Source organism: Orcinus orca, chromosome 11, assembly GCF_937001465.1.
Source record: "Orcinus orca chromosome 11, mOrcOrc1.1, whole genome shotgun sequence".
In the NCBI taxonomy this organism is placed as follows: Eukaryota; Metazoa; Chordata; class Mammalia; order Artiodactyla; family Delphinidae; genus Orcinus; species Orcinus orca.
In genome coordinates, this window is record NC_064569.1 from 102,514,103 (window position 1) to 102,532,600 (window position 18,498).

Genomic DNA, 18,498 nt, shown 5'->3' on the forward strand with positions numbered 1-18,498 from the left:
GCGCGGAGGGGGCGGAACCTGGAGGCCGCCTATCAAGGGCCCTTCCGCCCTGGAGCCTCGTTCCCACCGGTGGGGAAACGGGCCGGAATCAACTGAGTTAACTAAATCGGGCTCAATAAGGGAGACGGAGTCAGACTTTCGCTTAACCGACGTTTACTGATTGGGCGGGGAGGGAGCGAGGGAGGGGCCGTCCGTGCAGAGACGGGTCGCCGGAGGGGGAGTCCGCGCTGGGGCGGGGGGATACAGAGCCCCTGAGCCAGTGTCCTGGGCAGCCCCGTAGCCTAGCCCTCAGGACAGAAGCCTGGCGCAGAGGTGTGCTAGTGAATGGTTAACAACAGGCTCTTGGGGGACTAGTTGGTAGTGTCTTTTCTGGCGTGTAAATACTCCCACCCTGGCCGATTTCAAGCTACCAGGTTACAGCACGCAAGGAGGAGCTAGGAAGAGGTGCACAACTGCTTGACGCGGCTATGAGCTTGTTCAGGGCAGCACCCCACTCCCCAGGACGTGAGCCCGTCTCCCCACAGAGCTCTAAGGCAGCTGTCGCCCAAGGCCCCAAGCATTCAGCCTGAGCCTGGCCCCCCAGCCTCACTGGCCACCTGCAGCATCTTCCACCGTGGCTCCAGCTGCCCTCTCAGCTGCATCAGGGCCTGCACGTCCTCTGGGGAGGCCATGGAGAAGGGACCCAGGCTGGGGGCTGCCTCTCCATGCAACACCCTGGCCAGGACCACCACAAGCTGGGGTGTGGATTCCTGAGTCAGCAGCAGAGGTGGAAGCAGTGAGTTGCTGGTTTCTCCTCACTCCCACCCCACAGCAGGTCCACCCCGCCCAGCTCACCTCATCTACAAGGGCCAAGACTCGGCCCCCCGCTGGGCCCCGAAGCAGCGCAGCCAGGAGTGCAGCTTGGGGGTCCCGCAGGCCATGGGCGGGCCCCAGCGCCACCAGCACCAGGTCAGGCTGGAAGCTGTAGGCCAGGGGCAGCACCAGGGCCAGGACACAGCTCAGAAACCCTCCAGTCGTCTGTGGGAGGGACAGCAGCATAGCCCAACCCCTCATCCAGGGAACACCCCTCCAGCTGGCTCAGGCCACCCCACCTCCCAATCTCAGGTGGGCGGACACACCCACAGTCCCGCCAGGAAGGGCAGGTGAAAGCCAGGGGTCTGGCCCTCATGCCGATGCCAGTGAGCTGCAGCTGCCCTGCCCTGTGACACCACCACTCACCCCTGGCAGTGGCACAGAGACGTGGAACATGGACAGGGCAGCTGCCTCCTTGCCCCCAATGTTCAGCCATAGATTCCTCCTTCCAGGGGAGAGCAAGCATATGGATACATGAGCTTGTGTGTGAGATGCCGCCCACCGTCGAGAGCCCGGACAGAAGAAGAACAGCTCAGGGCAGGGATGCTAAGACTGCTGACCCTCTGTGCTGGAGACCCTCCTGGCATTGCTCCCAGGGGCCCTCTGCCAAACTCCAGCTGCGGAACGCCCCACCCACCTGTCACCCCTGGGGATCCAGGGTGATGTGCCCACCCACATACTTGCAGAACTGGACATACCCGTGACCTGAGAGTCATACCCGTCATCCGTGAGATCTGGGGGCCGATCCAGCTGCCCCACAGCCAGACAAAGCAGCCTGGAGGAAGAGTTGGCTCCTGGGTAAGCTGTACTCACCCCGCCTGGAGCCCATGCCCAGAGCCACTCCCACATGGCCAGCCAGGGCAGGGGGTGCCCATGGGCCCTGCCTCATAGCCTCAGACCAGCCATGTGAGGCTTACCTCTGGGCTCCGTGGGACAGGCCACACCGAATGGCCACATCCAGGGTGGCAGCTGCAGCACAGGCTGGGGTGACTGCAATGCCACTGCTCACCTGTGAAGTGAATAACAGGTGTAGAGGGTAACTCCCAAACCAGGTAAACAAACCCATCTGCCCCTTCTTTTGGCCCATGTCTACGTGGCTGTCACCTGTGCACTCTGAGGTCTAACTACTCCATTTCTGAAACTAAGATGCATAAAACTATGAATCATCCCCTTCACTTCTCTGCCAAAGGACATTTCGTTGAGGGAACTGAGGGGGGGTGTTCCTGAACCCTGCCCCTGGGGGCTGTTTTGGGAAGGGTCCTGGGCACAAGGCAATGCTCATGTCCACATGGTTCTATACCACCCAGCCCTCCCCTGGACAGGCCACCTGTCGCAGGCACGTCCTGGGCCCTGCCCCTGACTACATGGCCACCCCCCAGCCCCTCCCCAGTGCTGTTACCTGCCCATCCAGGATCCTGTCCAAAAGGTACAGGACTTTCCCGAGTGCAGTGAGGGCCCTGTCCTGGGCCAGGGCCTCATGTGGCCTGTGGTGGACAAACCAGAAGGACACGAGGACACAGAATGACACACAGACCACAGATGAGTCACACAGACACATGTGCAGACATGGTCCCGGGCTTCCCCCCAGGCCCACCCTGCCCACCTGGCCCAGGCCCGCGTCTCCTCCTGTGGGGCTGACCCCTCCTCACAGAGGACGTCAGAGGGCAGGGCCAGGGCAGCATCTGGCGCAGCCAAGGCAACAGCCGTGCGTACGGGGGGCGTGGGATTGAGGCGCGGCTGGTCCAGGAGGGAGCTCAGGGCAGCCACGTCCTGGGTTGCCGCTGCCTTGAATTCGGGCCTCCCGGTCAGCAGCAGAGACGAGGGCCTCCCCTCTGGGGAGTAGGGGCTGGGACTCAGTACAGGGGCCACACCTAGGGGGTGGTTCAGTGTCACAGCCACTGCACGAGAGCCTGCGGCACCATCCCACCTGCCGACCCAGGCCACGCTGACCTTGCTGCTGGAGGCTCATCCAGTGAGGGGCCTGGGCTACCCGGACACTCTGGATGGACTCCAGGGCGCTGCGAGGAGAAGCAGGATCAGTGAGGCCTGGTCTCCCACCCCTGGCCCTCCCCACCCTCCTCCGTCCTGCCCCCCGCACCTGCCATGCGGCACCATGGGCCCCGACAGGGGCGGGGCAGGGTCGCCCAGCAGCGCTTGCACCATCATGCACACGGACTGTGAGAGTGACTCCAGGTGGTAGCCACCCTGGGATAAGGAGGGGGCAGAGACACGAAGGGCAGGGGTGTCAGGGGCCCAGGCAGGATGCCCTGCCCCACGAGGCAGGACCCCTCCAACCACATCTCAGCCTCCGGTGCATGCACCCTCCCAGCTCGCCACAATCACCTCCAGCACAGCGCAGACCCGGCCACCAGCCAGCACCTGCAGCAGCTGCATGAGGTGGGCAAAGCACTCTGGCGTGGCCTGCATCTGTCCCTGCAACCAGAACCAGGTGTGATGAGGCCCTGGCCCCAGGACTCCAGAAGCCCTCCCCAGCCCGGCCAGGTCCTCACCTCGGGATCCCCGATGGCTGAGTCAAATCCCGCAGAGACTAGGACCAGCTCAGGGTTGAACTGCAGGCAGGGCCCAGTGGGGAGAGGCAGAAAAGAAGCTAGAGCTGAGGCGGAGGAGAGGCCCCTCCAGAGAGACCCTCCTCACCCCAGGGGCTCTGTTCCACTTTGGGCACCGCATCGCCCCCACCCCCCTGCCACTGAGACCGCTTCCACCCCCCTCACGGTCACCTCAAAGGCCACAGGCAACAGCACGTGCAGGAAGGCGGCCACGTAGTCAGCATTTCCCATCCCGACCTGTGGCCAAGGGGCATCAGTGCTGGCCCTGCCAGGGAGTACGGCGGGGTCCTCACCCCTGGGGCCTGGGCTCTGGGGGTGATCGGGGCACGACGCCCTGGGCTTGCACTTGGGGGAGGGGGGAATGTGGGCTGGGGGAGGGGCTCTGGGTGGGGGGCCCGGGGTGAGGGGCAGGCACCTGGTTCCAGGGCAGGTTGACAGTGAAGCCAAGGCCCGGGCCCTGCCCAACAGCGTCTGCATCTGACTCTCGGAGATAGGGCCAGAAGCGCCCGTGCTCATAGCGGTGCCAGGAGAAATAAAGGACGCTGCGACAGTCAGCCGGGGCCAGAGGACAGGCCCCTCAGCCCCAGGGCTCCTTGCAGAAGCCTAACCGCACCCCACCGAGCACACAGCCACGTCTGCTCCCTCAGACTTTCCCAGGCCGGGCAGTGCTCATCCTGAAAAGTAGGATCGCAGGGGAGGGTCTTGTCCCCACTCCCAGCTTACCTGGGGTCGTCCTCAAAGATATACTGGATGCCCTGGCCATGGTGGACATCCCAGTCAACGATGAGGATCCTGGGGACAGACAGCTCTGGGGTCACTGAGGGCAGGGCCTCCCACCTCCAGGCCAGGAGCCAGGCCCAGGATGGGAAGGAGCTGGGTGGGGTCCCTCAAAGGCCCCCTCCACCCCCTTCCCCGCTGGCCTGGGCCTCACCCTGCAGCCAGACCGGCACAAACCTGTGCAGCCCGTGCTGCCGCTGGGCATGTCTGGCCGCTATGGCCACGTTGTTGAACACGCAGAATCCATTGGCGGCAGCCCTCTGGCTGTGGTGCCCAGGAGGCCTGCGGGTGGGAGTGGGGTGTGGGGCGTGTCAGGGTCATCCTGCGTCCTCACAGGGCTACCCACAGGTCGGGGCGGCCAGGGAAGGGGGCAGCTCTCACCTCACCAGGGCGAGCCCGTTGCGCACAGCTCCCGCCAGCACTGCATCCACCAGCTGCAGCGCTGCCCCCACAGCCAGCCGGGCACAGTGGAAGGTACTCTGCCAGGGCAGAGGTGCAGGTAAGCCCGCTGCCCACTACCCCTCACAGGCTCTACCAAGCCCTGTGCCAGGCTGCAGGGCACCAAGCACTGCGCAGAACTGGCCAGGCCAGTCCCGGTGCCCGCAGCAGCAGCCAGAAGGGCACTGGCACACGGGAACATTGCCCGTGTGAACAGGCACGAGTACCCGGATGTGTGACTGGGTGGGTGGGTGGGTGTGTCCCCAGGGCACGCACCGGGTGGAAGTAGACGGCATCGTACTGTCCAGACAGGGTCTGGAGCTCCCCGGTGCCCAAGGCCTGGGTCCCCCGCACCAGGGCCACATACTCCGGGCTGCAAAGGGGTTAGGCAGGCAAGGCAGGGTCACCTGGAGGAGCAGGCGGAGGAGAAACAGGGTCTGGACCCCCAGTGGGACCACCCCCCTCACTGCTCCCTCACCCACCCATCCAACGGTGAAACTGAGGCTTGGGGCGTAGGCTCTGTTTGCCAGGCTTCAGCAGGCTGGGGCAGGCCCAGATCCTGGACCACGGCTTCAGGGGCAGGGGGCCCACCCCAACTCTGACCTGTGCACCAGGCCCAGTTCCGCCTCCGAGGCCTCCCGGGCTGCCAGCTGCAGACACCTTTGCTCCAGGCCACGCTGCTGCAGGCGTTCCAGGGCTGTGGTCAGGCGCTCCGGGCACTCGATCTCGCACTCGGGGCTGAACGGACAGAGAGCTCAGAGTCCAGAGCCCCTCCTCATCCCCCGCCTCTGCCCCTGCCAGGTCCCACTTACTCGTCCCAGAGCAGCCGGGCAGCTGTCATGTCCTCGTGGTATACAAGTGCGGTCCCCATGGCCTGACCGTGGTCACTCTGGGCCACTCAGGGTGGGCAGGACCCAAACACTACCACTCACAGGCAGGTGAGTGCACTGCCCGCCCCCCTTGCCAGCCCCAGGGAGCAGCCCAACGCCTGGAGCACAGCCGGAGGCGCGGGCGCGGAGCCCGGACAGGAAGGAGGCCCCAGGTCCGGCTGGCGCCAGAGCGGGGCAGGGGTCGATAGGGTGGCTCGCGGGGCTTGGCTTCCGGCTTCCTCCAACTCGGACCTGGCATGGACCCGCCTCCGGCTGCCCCAAACCCCGCCCCGATGCAGCGGGGCGGGCCGAAGACTGGGCCCCTCAGGGCTCTGCCCACGCCGCCCTTCCCTCCAGCTGAGGCTCCACCTCCTACTCTCGCCGGAGCCGGGAGGGGGTCGCCGGCCTCGGCGCCCCTGCGTAAGTCGGAGGGGACTGGTGCGAGGACGGAGGGCCAGTGTGCCCAGGCTCCTGCGGGCCGTCACGGCGGCCCCACCTGCGTGCTATGAGCCGAGCCACACGGGTCCGTGCCCCCCCTCCCCAAGCCTCCCCCAGGCCCACCCTGACCCCGCAGGCCACGGGTCAGACGCGTCAGTAGCCCATTGCGCCCAGCGCTGACCGAGGCCCCCCAGCAAGGGCTCAGGGAGGAGCTGCGCGGGAAGGATCGCGAGGCCGAGGGTCCTTAGGGGCAAGGCCACAAGGAGAGAGCCTCGACCGGGGACGGTAGCCGTGGCTTAGCCCGGCCTGGGCCGCAGCGCAGCGCTGCCCCCAAGGCTCAAGAAGGGAGTGACAGTATCCGATTTAAGCTCCAGGAAGACCCCTGACCGAAGAGCGGACGAGTCGGAGGGTCAGGGTTATGGCAGAGAAACTCCTGGACAGGAGCGGCGCAGCGTCGGGGTAGGCAGGGCGGAGGCCAACATAGGGAGTGTCTGGGCGAGGGATGAATGAGAGAACGAATGAGGCCAGTAAAGGAGGAGGCGCGGGCCCAGCCAAGACCAAGATGGCCAAAGAGGGGAGGAAACAGGGAGCCCCCGGCCTCAAACGGAGGGGATTTCTGGGGACTGAGCCGGGGTCGGGGGGGGACCCCGCGGGTCTTTGGGGACGGAGACATGGGCGGAGTCTGGTCTTGGAGGCGGGGCCCAGGCGGACCCTTTTGAGGCAGGGCTTGGATGGGGGGGCGGTTCCTGGGGGGGGGTGTCTGGGAAGGCGGGCATCTTCGAGGCGGGGCCGCCGCGGGTTGGGTCCCGGGTCTTGGAGGCGGAGCCCTGGAGGCGGGTCTCTTGGAGGCGGGACGTGAGCAGGGGCCCTGAAGTCTAGGAAGTGGGGTCCTGGGGCGGGCGTGCCCCAGTCCCGTTCTCTGGTCGCCCCGGCTGTTCGGGGGCGATCCCTAAGGTGGGATGGATGCAGAGGGAGGCCTTGACAGGGTCCCGCTGCCCGCGGCAGGCAGCGCCGCGTGGATCGCCACCTTTCTGGCCAGGCTACCTGCTGGTGCGGGTAGCCGGCGGCCTGCGGGGCTCTGGGAAGACGTGCCCGCCCCTGAGCCAATCACGGCGGCCGGAAAACAGCGTGCTGATTGGCCGTTCTGGGCACGTGGCCGCGAAGGCGGGGCCTGCGCCAGGCCGCCCCGCCTGGATCGCTGAGAGCCGGGGACCTGGGCGGGGCTCCGTCAGAGGCGCGGGAGGGCCCCTGGGCAGAGAAGGCAGGTACCTTACTCTGGCAACTCGTCTGGCCGTATTCGGCTGGACCAACTGGGTGCGTCCATTTGAGCCCCAGGCCGGGAGGAGGGTGACGGCCTAGCCCCGCTTTGGGCGCGCCTGCCGGGGGACAGGTGGGAGGAGCCAGGGCGGGCGCAGGAGCCCTAGAGTGGCCCCTGACCCAGCTGCCAGTCCTCGGAGACGTCGAATGGCCGGCAGAGGGCCCCGCGGGCTCGCCAATGGCGGTGGGGCATGGCCGGGGGAGGGGCAGGAAAAAGAGCACCGAAACCACCCTTCTGCTAAGGCACAGACGTCTCAGAGACACCTGAGGTGCCTCGAGGCGTCTAGCGTGACCCCACCTCCCCAAGAACCTGGCCTTGGAGAGCGCAGGGAGCCCAAACACCTGGTACTGAGACCCGAGCTGGACCCTAACCCCCTCACCCCCATCAGGCCCTGCCCTGGGTCTGACTCCAGGGTCTTAGCTTAGAGGAAGGCCACCCCACAAGAGGGGCAGGGCCAAGTCCTAATGTGGGGGGCTCCAGACTTGGGGCTCACTGGCACAGGACGGGGGTGTAGGTGGGCACCAGCTTTGTGACCTGGGAGGGAGGAGATGCCCAGGCCCGGTGGCTCAAGATGGGGCCGAGGCTCCCAGGCCAGCCTCCTTACTCCATACAAAAGCCTAAAGGTGGAGATGCAGCCCAGAAATCAGGAAGTGAAGCAGAGTGGGAGCTACAAAAGGCTTTATTTCCTCCAGCCGTGTGGCCATACCACGTGGCCAATGTACATTTAAGGGGGGTGGTGCAGAAGCGTCCACACCAACGCCCCCAGGAGACATGTCCCTGAGTCAGTGCTCTGCACCCTCCCGTCCTTCCTTTTCAGTACAGTCCAGAGCAGGCAGGGTCAGAGGCTAGGCTTTGACCCCAAACCCCATCCCACTCCACAGGTTCTGAGGCTTCTGCTGCACCCTGGGGGAGGGGACCACTGCTCAGGGGGTCAGAGCCCAGCCCCAGGTCAGGTGGGCGTCCTGTCCAGAAAGTCCAGATGCTCCTCCAAGGTTAGGCTGAGGTGGGCTCTGAGAGCAGGGGAACAGGCTTCCAGAAGAGGCTCCATGGAACGAGGGGACTCCTGGGATGCAAGCCCCAGCCAAGGTCCCAGTAGCAAACAGGATCTCCCTTCCAGGCCCAGGGCCCAGGGGTATTCACAGGGCCGTCTCCTTGGAGACCTTGGCCCCCAGCTGTCGGGGAGGCTTGAAGCTGAGCACCTCTCTGTATGTGACACCTGGGGCAGGATGAGAGGGACAGAGTCATGGGAGAAGGGGCCCATCACCTGTTAAGACAGCTCCACAGTGCACACCAAGGATGGACGCCAGTGACCAAGACGAAGCACTGGGCCCAGCTCACTGGTGCTCGCGGGGACCAGCGTTAAGTCCCATGAGATTCCACTTGGGGTGGGGGTGGAGAGCGGAGGCCCAGAGCACAGGCTGTTAGTCACTGAACTAGGGGGCCCGCCCGTCCCCCAAATTAACAGGGTCAGAGACCACCGCTGGGGTTCAGGCACCAGGTGGGCTCCTTTGTCCCACATGTGCAAGTCCACCTGTGTCCATCCACAGGGACTGTCCACCCTGACAGGGCTCCTGTAACCCACACCCACGGCCCCTAGGGTGGCCTTGGCTCCACAGCCTGCCTCAGTGAACAGAGGACATCTGAGGAATGTAAACCAATGTGTTCACTTGAGTGGAGTTGCTCAGGGTCCCACCAGGGCACACCGCAGCTTCGGGATCCAGAACATCTATGAAACGACTATGGGGGCTTCCCTGGTGGCGCAGCGGTTGAGAATCCGCCTGCCACTGCAGGGGACATGGGTTTGACCTCTGGTCCGGGAAGATCCCACATGCTGCGGAGCAACAAAGCCCATGCGCCACAACTATTGAGCCTGCACTCTAGAGCCCGCAAGCCACAACTACTGAGCCCACGTGCCACAACTACTGAAGCCCACGCGCCTAGAGCCCAAGCTCTGCAACGAGAAGCCACCGCAATCAGAAGCCCTCGCAATGCAACGAAGAGTAGCCCCTGCTCGCCGCAACTAGAGAAAGCCTGCACGCAGCAACTAAGACCCAACAACAAAGACCCAATGCAGCCAGAAATTAATTAATAAACGAGTGTGGAATTCCCACCAACTACCTGCAGCATCCAGCTTCCTCGCCGGTGCTCACGTTTCCTGAACCTGGCCCAGAGCAAGCCGTCCCAAAGGAAGGGGGGCGCTGCCCCGCCTCCCCTCTGACCAGCCTGCAAGAGGACGGTTCCGCTCCACCTACCCCAGGGTGCCCACGCTCACCTGGCCACAGGAACGCGCCTTTGGGGGACCACTGGTACTCCACAAGCCCAGGTTCAGGAAGGACTGTGCCTTTAGAGCAGGTGGTCTGTGTGGTTTGCCCAGCACACGGCACAGTTGTATTGCTACCCCATGAGGTGCCTCCCAGGCCCTCATCTAACCCTGGTGCAGGGGCCCGTCCACACAGGGAAGGTTTGTATAGAGAGGTCCTTGCTGTAAAGCTGGCTTTTCCCGGGGAAACAGGAGGTGATGAGTTTGCATTCCTGACCAGGGGCTCAACCACAAACAGACCACATGTCCACCACGGTCTGTAGTAAAAAGCAAAAGCTCTTACTACAGTTTGTGGCGGAGACCGCAGAGAGGATCCTGTGGCCCATGGTTTTCGGTTTTCTTGTTATCTTTCTAGCAACAGAGAACTTACAAGCACAAAACACAGCACAGATAAGGGCAGGGCCGCTGCTGGGACTCCCCGATGACCCTGAAGAATGTGGTTTGAGAAGCACAACCCGTCCAGCCCCACCTCTACCCCCCACATCCAGGACCGCGGCCCCAGGTCTGAGGCACAGCCAGGATGGGGTCTAGGACAGTGGCGACCAGTGCCACAGCTCCGTCGGCGCTGACTGCTGCCCTCAGACGTCCCTGCTCCCCCAGGCGGGTCCCGCAGCCACCGAGAGAAGATGCCTGCCATGCCAGGGTGGAGCTAGACAAGGCCCGTTCCAGCATGGGGCGTCAGGGCCCCAGCAGAGGGAGGCCCGGGGACTGGGCAGGCGTCCCTGAGCCCAGCCTCAGGCTGAGGTGTCGGGAGCCCTCAGAGAAGAAGAGAGAGGCCCTCGGTTTCCAGGCCAATGCAAAGCCTGGAGACGCAGAGCACAGGTAGAGGCAGGTCTCAAGTGCTCAGTGGGGCTAGAGGGGGCGGGCGAGGGGTGGTGCGGAAGGGGGAGGTGCTATGGACTGCCTGGCGTGGGCCTGATCCTGCTGGCAGGACGAGGGGTGTGCAGCTGTCCAGGTAGGAGGGGTCCTGAAAGGGACACAGAGGCCAGAAGATTCAAGAGGTACGAGCAGAGGCCTGGGGGAGTGGGTGCTGGGGGTCTCCGGGGTAGCCCGGTCTCCGGCCTAGACGTGGGGAGGCACGCTGGCAGGCCTGGGGGCCGGGAGAGGCCAAGTGCTCAGGTCGCCTTGGCCCGGAAGCCCAGCTGCCCCCTGACCTCCACTGTGTTCCTCACCTAACCTGCATCCCAGGGTGGGGGGACCCAGGACTCTGAGCCCTGGCCACCTGCACGGGGCTGGTGGGGTCCAGCCACAGGCCCTGCCCAGAGCCCCCCACTCACGCTTCCACTCTTCCAGCGTGCGGTCCACGTCATCAAAGGATTCATCGTACTTTTGGGCTTTGGGCTCGTCCTCCGTGTCGTGGAGCGACTCGAAGTAGGGGTGGGTCAGCGCCTTGGCCGCCGTCACCCGCCGCTCCGCATCCAGCACCAGCATCTTCTCCAGGAGGTTCACGGCTGGGGGAAGGGGGGATCAGGCCAGGCTGAGGGGCGGGTCCCAGGCCCCGGTACCCACGTCACTGCCCCGTGCCCACCGCAGCCCCACCCTACCCAGAGGGCTTGCGTTGGTCAGGATGGCGGCAAAATCCTTTTTCTCTAGCTCGGGGAGGCCGTTCATGTAGTTCTGAGCCTGTGTGGGAAGAAAGGGTGAGGCGCCGGCCGCCAGGCCCAGACCCAGGCCTCCAGCTCACGCCTGGCTCCCAAGTGACCTCGGCACTCTGCAGCCTCTGCACGAACTCGGCGGGAGGCGTCCCTGTCACCTTCATGATCTCCTTCAGCTGGTCCAGGTCTTGGCCGAGGTCAGGAGCACAGCGCGGGGCCAGAGGGCAGAGCTCACCTACCCCCCCAGCCCGGGCAGTGCGCCTGGCCTGCTCCCCCCCAGCCCGGGCAGTGCGCCTGGCCTGCTCCCCCCCAGCCCGGGCAGTGCCCTGGCCTGCTCCCCCCCAGCCCGGGCAGTGCGCCTGGCCTGCTCCCCCCCAGCCCGGGCAGTGCGCCCGGCCTGCTCCCCACAGGTGTAGGGCAGGCCTCCCCCGCACCCAGCTCCAGGTGTAGGATACGGTCGCTGCCTTTGAAGAGCGTCTCCCCTGTGATCATCTCAGCCATGATGCAGCCCACTGACCAGATGTCCACTGAGACAGAAGCCCCTCCATCAGGGCTCTGTGGGCTGGGGAGCGGGGCACACACAGACGCAGGAGTGGGGGCGGCAGAGGGGGGCATGGGCCCAGGAGCCATCTAGCCTACCACGCCCTGCCCAGCCCCGGCCCAGCTCAGCAGCCTCCCCGCAGAGCAGCTCGGGCAGGGGCGGGCTAGGAAGCTGGTGCCGCGTCTCCGGGCAGCTCCTCACCCGTCTGTGTGTAGTGCATCCAATTCAAGATGACCTCAGGCGCCCGGTACCACCGGGTCACCACGTACCCAGTCATCTCGCTATCTGCCTGCCGGGCCAGGCCGAAGTCCAGGATCTACAGCCAGAATCAGAAGGTGGGGCAAAGCGGTCCCTGGGGAGTGGGTGGGCCAGCCGTGGGCCAGAAGACCCCAAGGGCACTGGGCACACCGGGGCCTCCTGCCAAGCCTCTGGGGCCCAAGGTTGCAGCCAGGTACCCCTAAGCCTCCCTGCGGGTTCCTCCCCACAGCCAGTGCACCCTGCGCAACCGACTGTGCCTGCCCCCGACCCTTACAACAGGCACCCCGGGGGGGTCTCCTGCCCCTGGACCTCCGCTCCCTGTGAACCACCGGGCCCCAGCCAGCACTTTTGGGAAGGCCTGCTCAGCCCTGCCCTGGCTCGGGCACGGGGAGCTGGGGACACCGCCCGCCCTTCCCCTCAAGCAGGTATGCCCCCGTGCCACCCCACCCAGTGCCTCCCCAGGGCCCATCTGCCCATCAGCTGCTCGGCCACTGCCTGGATGGCTGTGGTCTGTCCCTCCGCCTGGGCCTGGGCCAGTCCGCCTCCAGGCCTGAGGGCCAAGGGGCCGGCGGGCAGATGGGCAGGTGCGGGGGAGGCCCCGAGCCCCCAACCCAACACACACCTTGAGCTCACAGTCCTCGTTCACGGCCAGGTTGCCGGGCTTCAGGTCCTGGGGGCAGAAGAAAGGTGGCTGTGCAGCCCCGCCCGCCAGGGCGCAAGGGCAAGGGCCAGGGCAGCAACTGAATTTGGGAGCATCGGGCTAGACCGGGCCACCCTGCAGCCCTTCCAGGAAGGGTGGAGGTGCACAGCCCCGGGCTGTGGGCAGGCAGGGTGCCCCCTCGCGGGTGAGACAGGAAGCCCCAAAGGTGGAGCCCCTCGCGCGCCCACAGCCAGGGGAAGCGCCCACCTTGGCCAGACTCACCCTGTGGATGATGCCAGCAGCATGGATGTACTGTGGGGACACAGAGGGGTCAGCAGCAGTCAGTTCGCAGGAACGCCTGGGGGCCCCACCCACTCCGGCGGCACCCCAAGCCCCCACCTTCAGCCCCTTGAGCATCTGGTAGACGAGGAACTGGATTCGGTCCTCACTCAGCTTCTCGTGCTCCATGAGCTTCCCCAGGTCGGTGCCCATGAACGGCATCACCAGGTAACTGCGGGGCCAGGGAGGGGCCGGACAGCAGGGGTCACGCCCGTGGGCCTGGGCTCAGGCCCCAGAAGAGCCTGTCACCCTGCAGCACCCGGTCCCCACCCCCCACAGCACTGCACTGGGCTCTACCCTCCTACCACCCACCGGGCCCTGCGATGCCAGGCAGGTCGGGACTGCGCTTTGGGGACTCCTGGAGGGTGGCCTAGGGGCTGGGAGACCCAGGCTCATAGGCAGGGGCGGGGGCGTGCGGAAGGAGGGAAGAGCCTGTGGGCAGGGGTGTGACAGCAGGACATCTGGCTCAGAGGGGCAGGCTGGGCAGGTGGACGGAGACACAGAGAGAAGTGCTTAGCACCCTGCCAGCATGAGTCCTTGACCCCTGCCAGGTCAGGCAACGAGGAGCCTGTCCTGCCCCCCTTTCCTGGGCCAGGCCCCTGGCTCTTGGCCAACAGGAGTGTGAGGCCAGGGGTGGCCACCCAGGCAGGCACAGGGCAGCACTGGGTCCCCCCCAACCCGCCGGCAAAGGTCAGCAGCTCCAGTTACAGGCCACACTCTTAGAGCCAGGGTTCCAGAGCACAGGACCCACTCACAAACCCTCAGGTACGAGGCTCACACCTCCGGCACTGGAGGAGGAGGCCCAGATCCACCCAGTGGTACCAGCACCGTGGGTCCCTGGGACATGTGGCAGGGGGTGGACTGTGGTGTGGTGAGCGGGTGGGCAGTGTGCACCTGACGCCCATCCAGGCTGCAAGGCAAGGCCTGCCGCAGGCGGCCCACCTGCCAACCCCAAAGCTGAAGTGGACACCCAAGAGCCACCCAACACCACCTGCTCTGCCCGGCCAGCCCCTGGCCGGCACTCACAAGTCTGTGAAATCATCCAGGGTCTCATTGGGTGTGAACACATCCAGCAGCCCAATTACCTGGGGAGGAGGCCAGAGCACCAGGTGGGCTGGGGACACAGATACAGCTGAGGGCACACCCTGCTCTGGGCAGGAAGGGCCCCTGCAGCTGTCCTGGTCTCCCCCCACTGCCCACAGGGCCCAGCTCTGCCCACTGGCAGCTCAACCCTGCCCTGGCACACATGCCCATAAACAAGGGCTATTTTTGGATGGTGACAGCCGGGATCCTTTGGGGGAGGGGCAGCCCCAAGTCTGGGTCAGCTCCCAGCCATCCAAGGAGCTCCAGCCCCTTGGCCCTTCCTCCCCCTCTTCCTATCCCCACTGAAGACCCAGGAACAGCGTGGGGACAGCCAGTATCTAGCAGGCCCTTCCAGGGGCCGTGCCTCCGCCAGAGAGGCAGGCAGCCCTGTGAGCACACCGGCAGCCACAGCCGGCCCCGTAGCCCTCTGGTCGGGGCTGCTGGACAGCAGACGGGGAGTGTGACAACTGGCACCTGGGGCTTCTGGTGACAGGGCCTCCAGGGACCCCAGGAGGCCTGCACATCAGAGTGGCTGGAGGCACAGGTGGATGTGCTGGCAGGGGACACCTGGCAGAGGCCACGCGAATGGTGGCCGGGCAGGACGCAGAACGCTCGGAGCGCTTGAGGAATACGGGGAGAGAGGCCAGGTGGCCGAGGACCAGGCCACCACGCAGCCAAAGAGAAGCCAAAGAAAACCCAAGCACGCCCGCAGCACCTGGTGAAGGCTTGCTTTGATCCCAGGAGCTTCGGCAGAACAGTTTAAATAGGTGTGATGCTGAATGTGTCCCCTGGCTGCTATACGGGGACAAACTGGAGTGAGGTGCAGGGACAGCCACCACGGCCAGAGACATGGGTGGCGGGAGGAGAGAACAGTGGGACATCCAGAGAGGGGCCTGGAGGCAGGTGAGGCCCGGGCATCGGGAGGTTTTAGCAAGAATCCTGGAAGTTAAATGGGGGTCCACCAGGTTGGTGGAGACTTCTGGGCCTCTGCAGCACGGGGTGGGGGAGGGGGAGGAGGCCTGAAGTGGGCACAGAAGGGGCAGGACTGGGACCTCAGCCTCTCAGAGCCTACTTCCTCTGGGAAGAGGGGTTTACGAAATGCAGCGCTGGAGGGAGGCGGCAGCACCCGGCTGCTGAGGGGCTGCTGCGGCTCAGGAGGTGGAGTGGGGTCAGGAGAGCAGCTGCAGGAGGGGGGCCGGGTGGGGCGGCAGGGGGGTGCCCGGGAGAGGCTAAGTGCCCCTTCCAGGAAAACCGCTCCTCCCACCTGAAGTTCTCTCTCACCTCGGGGCTCCTGGCTGGAGGCAGGGTTTGGAGTGAGACCTGGAGGATCCCCTCGGCCTGGGCAAGTGGCTGTCCCCTGACCAGACCCTGGGCCGAGGAGCCAGATGGGGCTCCAGCAAGAAGCCAAAGAGCTAAGTCCTTCCCGGGACTGGCCCAGGCGGAGCGGACTAGACCCCGGGGAAGCAGCTCTCTTAGGACGAAGCGGGGCTCGGCCCTCACCACTGTGACCAGCCCCCCCGACCCGGGGACACTGCCTGACCCCTCGCCTCCGCCCGCCCCGCCACCTAGGGGAGCAGCCCAGGGTCTGTGTAGGAGGGACCGGGTCTTCGGGGCACGGTTTGGGGGGAGAAGGGAGATGAGCAGAGGCGAGATGATGGACGCGGTGCCCGGAGCTGGGGACTGCGCGACTCACGTTCTCATGGCGCATGTGCTTGAGCAGGCGCAGCTCGCGGTAGGCGCGCTTGGCGAACAGCTCGGACTGGAAGGGCCGGTACAGCTTCTTTATGGCCACCTTGGCGCCCGTGCGGCTGTCCACCGCCGAGCTGTGGGGCGCACCGCTTAGCTGGAGGCCCGGGCCACCAAGCCCCCGGCCACCCCGCCCGGCCTGTGCTCACCACACGGCGCCATAGGCGCCCGAGCCTACGGGCTGCAGGTCCTGGTACACGGCGCGCACCTCCCAGGCCGTCTTGGTCACCTCCTGGCGGTAAAAGCCCTTGCGGGCGGGCGGCGGAGAGCTCATGGCTGGCCGGGCACCGCCCCCGCCGCGGACCCCGCGGGCGCTTCGCCTCGAGGGCCGGGGACCCGGGATCCGTGAGACGCCCTGGCGCGCACCCCGGGCCACCGCCGCGCGGGCAGAGCCGGCTCCGCGCCGTCGCCGGGGCACCCCGTTGCTGGCTTTCGCGTCCGGGCTCTCCGGAGCCGCCGACCCCGGCCCGCGCCCAGCCTCCGCCCGGGTAGCGCGAGGCCCCTCCCCTGCGGGCGGACCAACCGGCCCCCGGGCCGCGCGCACGTGACGCCCCTTCCGCCCTTCTGCCCCTCCGGAAACATGAGGCGGCGGTGGCCGCCTGGGAAGCCGGAGGCTGGGGGAAGGAGGGCGCCGCTTGGCAGCTCTGTCCCATCGTAGACCCAGACGCGGCGCCCGAGACCCCGGCCCTCCTCCGCACTCCGCACTCGGGATGAACTACGCGGACCCGAGTGGAGGCTGTGTCAGCGGGGCCTCGTGGGGCTCGCGCCTCCTCCTCACGACCGCGCCCCCAGGGCGCTAGCCCATCCTGGCAGCCTGAGCTCGTCGACTGCTACCCCCAACCGCAAATCACTGACCACCAGTCCCGCCCACTTCCAACTCCCCACCCCGCAGGACGACCTTCACCGTGGGGCTGACCCATCCACCCCCCAGTACGGGGTTCCCCGGCCCCTATCTTGCTTCCATCCCCCTTTCCCAGTGAAGAAGTTGATTCTGTCTCCCAAACTCAGGCTGCCTACCAAGCCGGAAGCAGAGAGGGTGGGTCTTGTAGGTCCCCCTGGGCCCCTGTGCTCTGAAGGCTCTTCCTCACTGCACGTCTGGGTGGAGACTGCTCCAGAGATTTGCACGTCCCTCTGCCTGTCCCACCCCTGCTCAGCTGAGGCCCTCAGGCTTGCTCTTCAAAGCCCAGCTCGAACCTCTCCACTCTCTCCAGGGAGATGTGCCTGACCCCAGGGCTGAAGGGGGTCCCTACTGGGGCTCGCTCGGTGGGTGCCCCCTTACCCTTAGGTGGGGACATCATTTCAGGGGTCTGGCCCCATCCTGGACCAGATGCTGCTGGACGACAGAGCCCCCAGCCCTGTGACCCAAACCTGAGAGTGGGGTAATAAGATCCCCAGGGCCCCCTGCCCCGCCCTCTGTGCCTTGCGCCATGAATCAGCAGCTCAGCAGCTCCGGCCTGGCCAGAGCAGCTTTACAGCTGGGGTGCGCGGTGATCTGATCGGGGTGCTCAGGAATTGCAGGCTTGTCAGTGGGGGCAGCCTGCTGTCACTGGAGCCACAACCGCCCATCCCCGTGCCCTTCATGCCCTGGGCCGCCTGTGGCACTCCACCTGCCTCCTCCAGGAAGCCCCCAGCTGGCCCCCTTACTCCCTGTGATGGGGTCCAGAGGTCCAGAAAGGTCGTGCATCAGGCCAGACTCCCAGATGCGTCATGTCCCAGTTGTGCTCCCATCCGCCACCACCCCCCCACAGGATTTGGCCCAGCCAGGTCTCCAGGGGTTCTCCAAGACCTGAGGGCCAGCACCCACACTGACCAGGCCTCTGCAGGCCCAGCTCCCAGATGATCCCCAGCCCCACCCCCAGGGCCTAGGGCAAAGGCATAGAAGGTCCCCATCCTGGGGACACCCTGCTTTCCCAGCCTGAGCTGCAGTGAGCGGCAGGGGCTGCAGCTCAGTGTGTGTCCCGAGGCGAAGCAGCCGTCTTTCCCCTTAACCAGGAGGGAAAGGAAAGCTGCCTCCCTGACCCTGGGGAAGGGCAGGCCTTTGCTCCCAGAGACCTCAACACCCCCGACCCGCGTCCTCGCTGACCACTGAGTGAAGGGGCAGGTCTGGGTCTGGGCCAGATCCCGCCCAATGAAACTCTGAGGGCAGCGGGTTGACTGCTGGTGGCCATCATGCCCTGTCCACCTCAGACCCCATTGGCCCTCAGGGAGCAGGGAGGGTGAAGGTGGCTGCTCTGACCAGGGACCAGCGGAATATGGCCGCCCTCTCCAGGCAGTGGGGGCAGCGCGGGAGCAGAACCTAGAGCTGGAGACACGAGCCGGGTGAGAGGGGAACTTTATTGCAAAACCCTGGGGCAGGCACTTAGCATTCAGACCTCCCTGGTCCTGCGAGGTGAGAGGTCACCACCTGACAGACGCCCCTTGACGGAGGACCCACACCTCCCACACGCCTGGAGCAGGGCCCTGTCCCAGAGGTCGCTAGGTCAACTCCACTCCGGAAGGCGGGAAGAGGACAAGGGCTGACCCACAGACTTGAGTGCCCCAGCGCCCGGCTGCAGGGCCAGAGGGTGGGCAGAGGTAGAGTGGGCATAGGTTTCTTCATCAGCTCTGGGCCAAGGTCCAGGATCCGGGTCCACATCGGCATGTGTGTCCTCGAGGCTGGAGGCCCCCGTGCCTGCCAGCCCCCCAGCTGGCACAGTGCCCTCATGCCTCAGAACCCT

At 65.9% G+C, this 18,498-nt stretch overlaps 2 protein-coding genes across 33 annotated transcripts; both read right to left on the reverse strand.

The window, feature by feature from the left end:
• Window positions 1-136: 136 nt before the first annotated feature.
• HDAC10 (histone deacetylase 10) lies at window positions 137-6,683 on the reverse strand. Of its 17 annotated transcripts, none has more exons than XM_033405349.2 (19): window positions 5,447-6,677; window positions 5,238-5,372; window positions 4,911-5,007; window positions 4,578-4,675; window positions 4,374-4,478; window positions 4,143-4,211; window positions 3,835-3,961; window positions 3,591-3,728; window positions 3,363-3,422; window positions 3,196-3,285; window positions 2,951-3,057; window positions 2,803-2,870; window positions 2,456-2,684; window positions 2,252-2,336; window positions 1,770-1,861; window positions 1,571-1,627; window positions 1,219-1,297; window positions 835-1,017; window positions 137-749 (listed from the first exon to the last, which is right to left on the reverse strand). In XM_033405349.2, the coding sequence occupies exons 1-19, from the start codon at window positions 5,503-5,505 to the stop codon at window positions 561-563; spliced, it is 2,067 nt and encodes a 688-aa protein (XP_033261240.1). In that variant the 5' UTR covers window positions 5,506-6,677; the 3' UTR covers window positions 137-560. The 17 variants fall into 17 exon arrangements, 13 of the variants coding, with proteins under 13 accessions (XP_033261240.1, XP_033261239.1, XP_004279656.1 ...); XM_033405348.2 differs by having other exon boundaries at window positions 2,456-2,723; window positions 5,447-6,676; XM_004279608.4 differs by having other exon boundaries at window positions 2,456-2,723; window positions 3,591-3,656; window positions 5,447-6,675.
• A 1,237-nt stretch (window positions 6,684-7,920) lies between these two features.
• On the reverse strand, window positions 7,921-16,613 carry LOC101287579 (mitogen-activated protein kinase 12). 16 transcript variants are annotated; one of them, XM_004279609.4, is made up of 12 exons: window positions 15,931-16,585; window positions 15,729-15,858; window positions 13,979-14,037; window positions 13,013-13,124; window positions 12,896-12,925; window positions 12,596-12,643; window positions 11,917-12,031; window positions 11,630-11,701; window positions 11,282-11,361; window positions 11,124-11,202; window positions 10,857-11,030; window positions 7,921-8,475 (listed from the first exon to the last, which is right to left on the reverse strand). In XM_004279609.4, exons 1-12 carry the CDS (start codon window positions 16,053-16,055, stop codon window positions 8,396-8,398), a joined length of 1,104 nt encoding a protein of 367 aa, XP_004279657.1. In that variant the 5' UTR covers window positions 16,056-16,585; the 3' UTR covers window positions 7,921-8,395. The 16 variants fall into 16 exon arrangements, with proteins under 16 accessions (XP_004279657.1, XP_033261270.1, XP_033261271.1 ...); XM_033405379.2 differs by having other exon boundaries at window positions 7,921-10,546; window positions 12,896-13,124; window positions 15,931-16,613; XM_033405380.2 differs by lacking the exon at window positions 12,896-12,925 and having other exon boundaries at window positions 15,931-16,607.
• Window positions 16,614-18,498: the final 1,885 nt, after the last annotated feature.

Excerpts from the sequence above, each read along its gene's own strand:
- LOC101287579 (XM_033405375.2), bottom strand. The coding sequence starts at position 16,055 with ATGAGCTCTCCGCCGCCCGCCCGCAAGGGCTTTTACCGCCAGGAGGTG. Across the intron at positions 12,644-12,895 it reads CTGCTGGCATCATCCACAGG|GACCTGAAGCCCGGCAACCT; the intron begins GTGAGTCTGGCC and ends TTCTGCCCCCAG. Across the intron at positions 11,031-11,123 it reads GACCAACGCAAGCCCTCTGG|CCGTGAACCTCCTGGAGAAG; the intron begins GTAGGGTGGGGC and ends CCCTTCCCCCAG.
- HDAC10 (XM_033405348.2), bottom strand. The coding sequence starts at position 5,505 with ATGGGGACCGCACTTGTATACCACGAGGACATGACAGCTGCCCGGCTG. Across the intron at positions 4,676-4,910 it reads ATGCCGTCTACTTCCACCCG|AGTACCTTCCACTGTGCCCG; the intron begins GTGCGTGCCCTG and ends CTGCCCTGGCAG. Across the intron at positions 750-834 it reads TCTTGGCCCTTGTAGATGAG|GAATCCACACCCCAGCTTGT; the intron begins GTGAGCTGGGCG and ends CTGCTGACTCAG.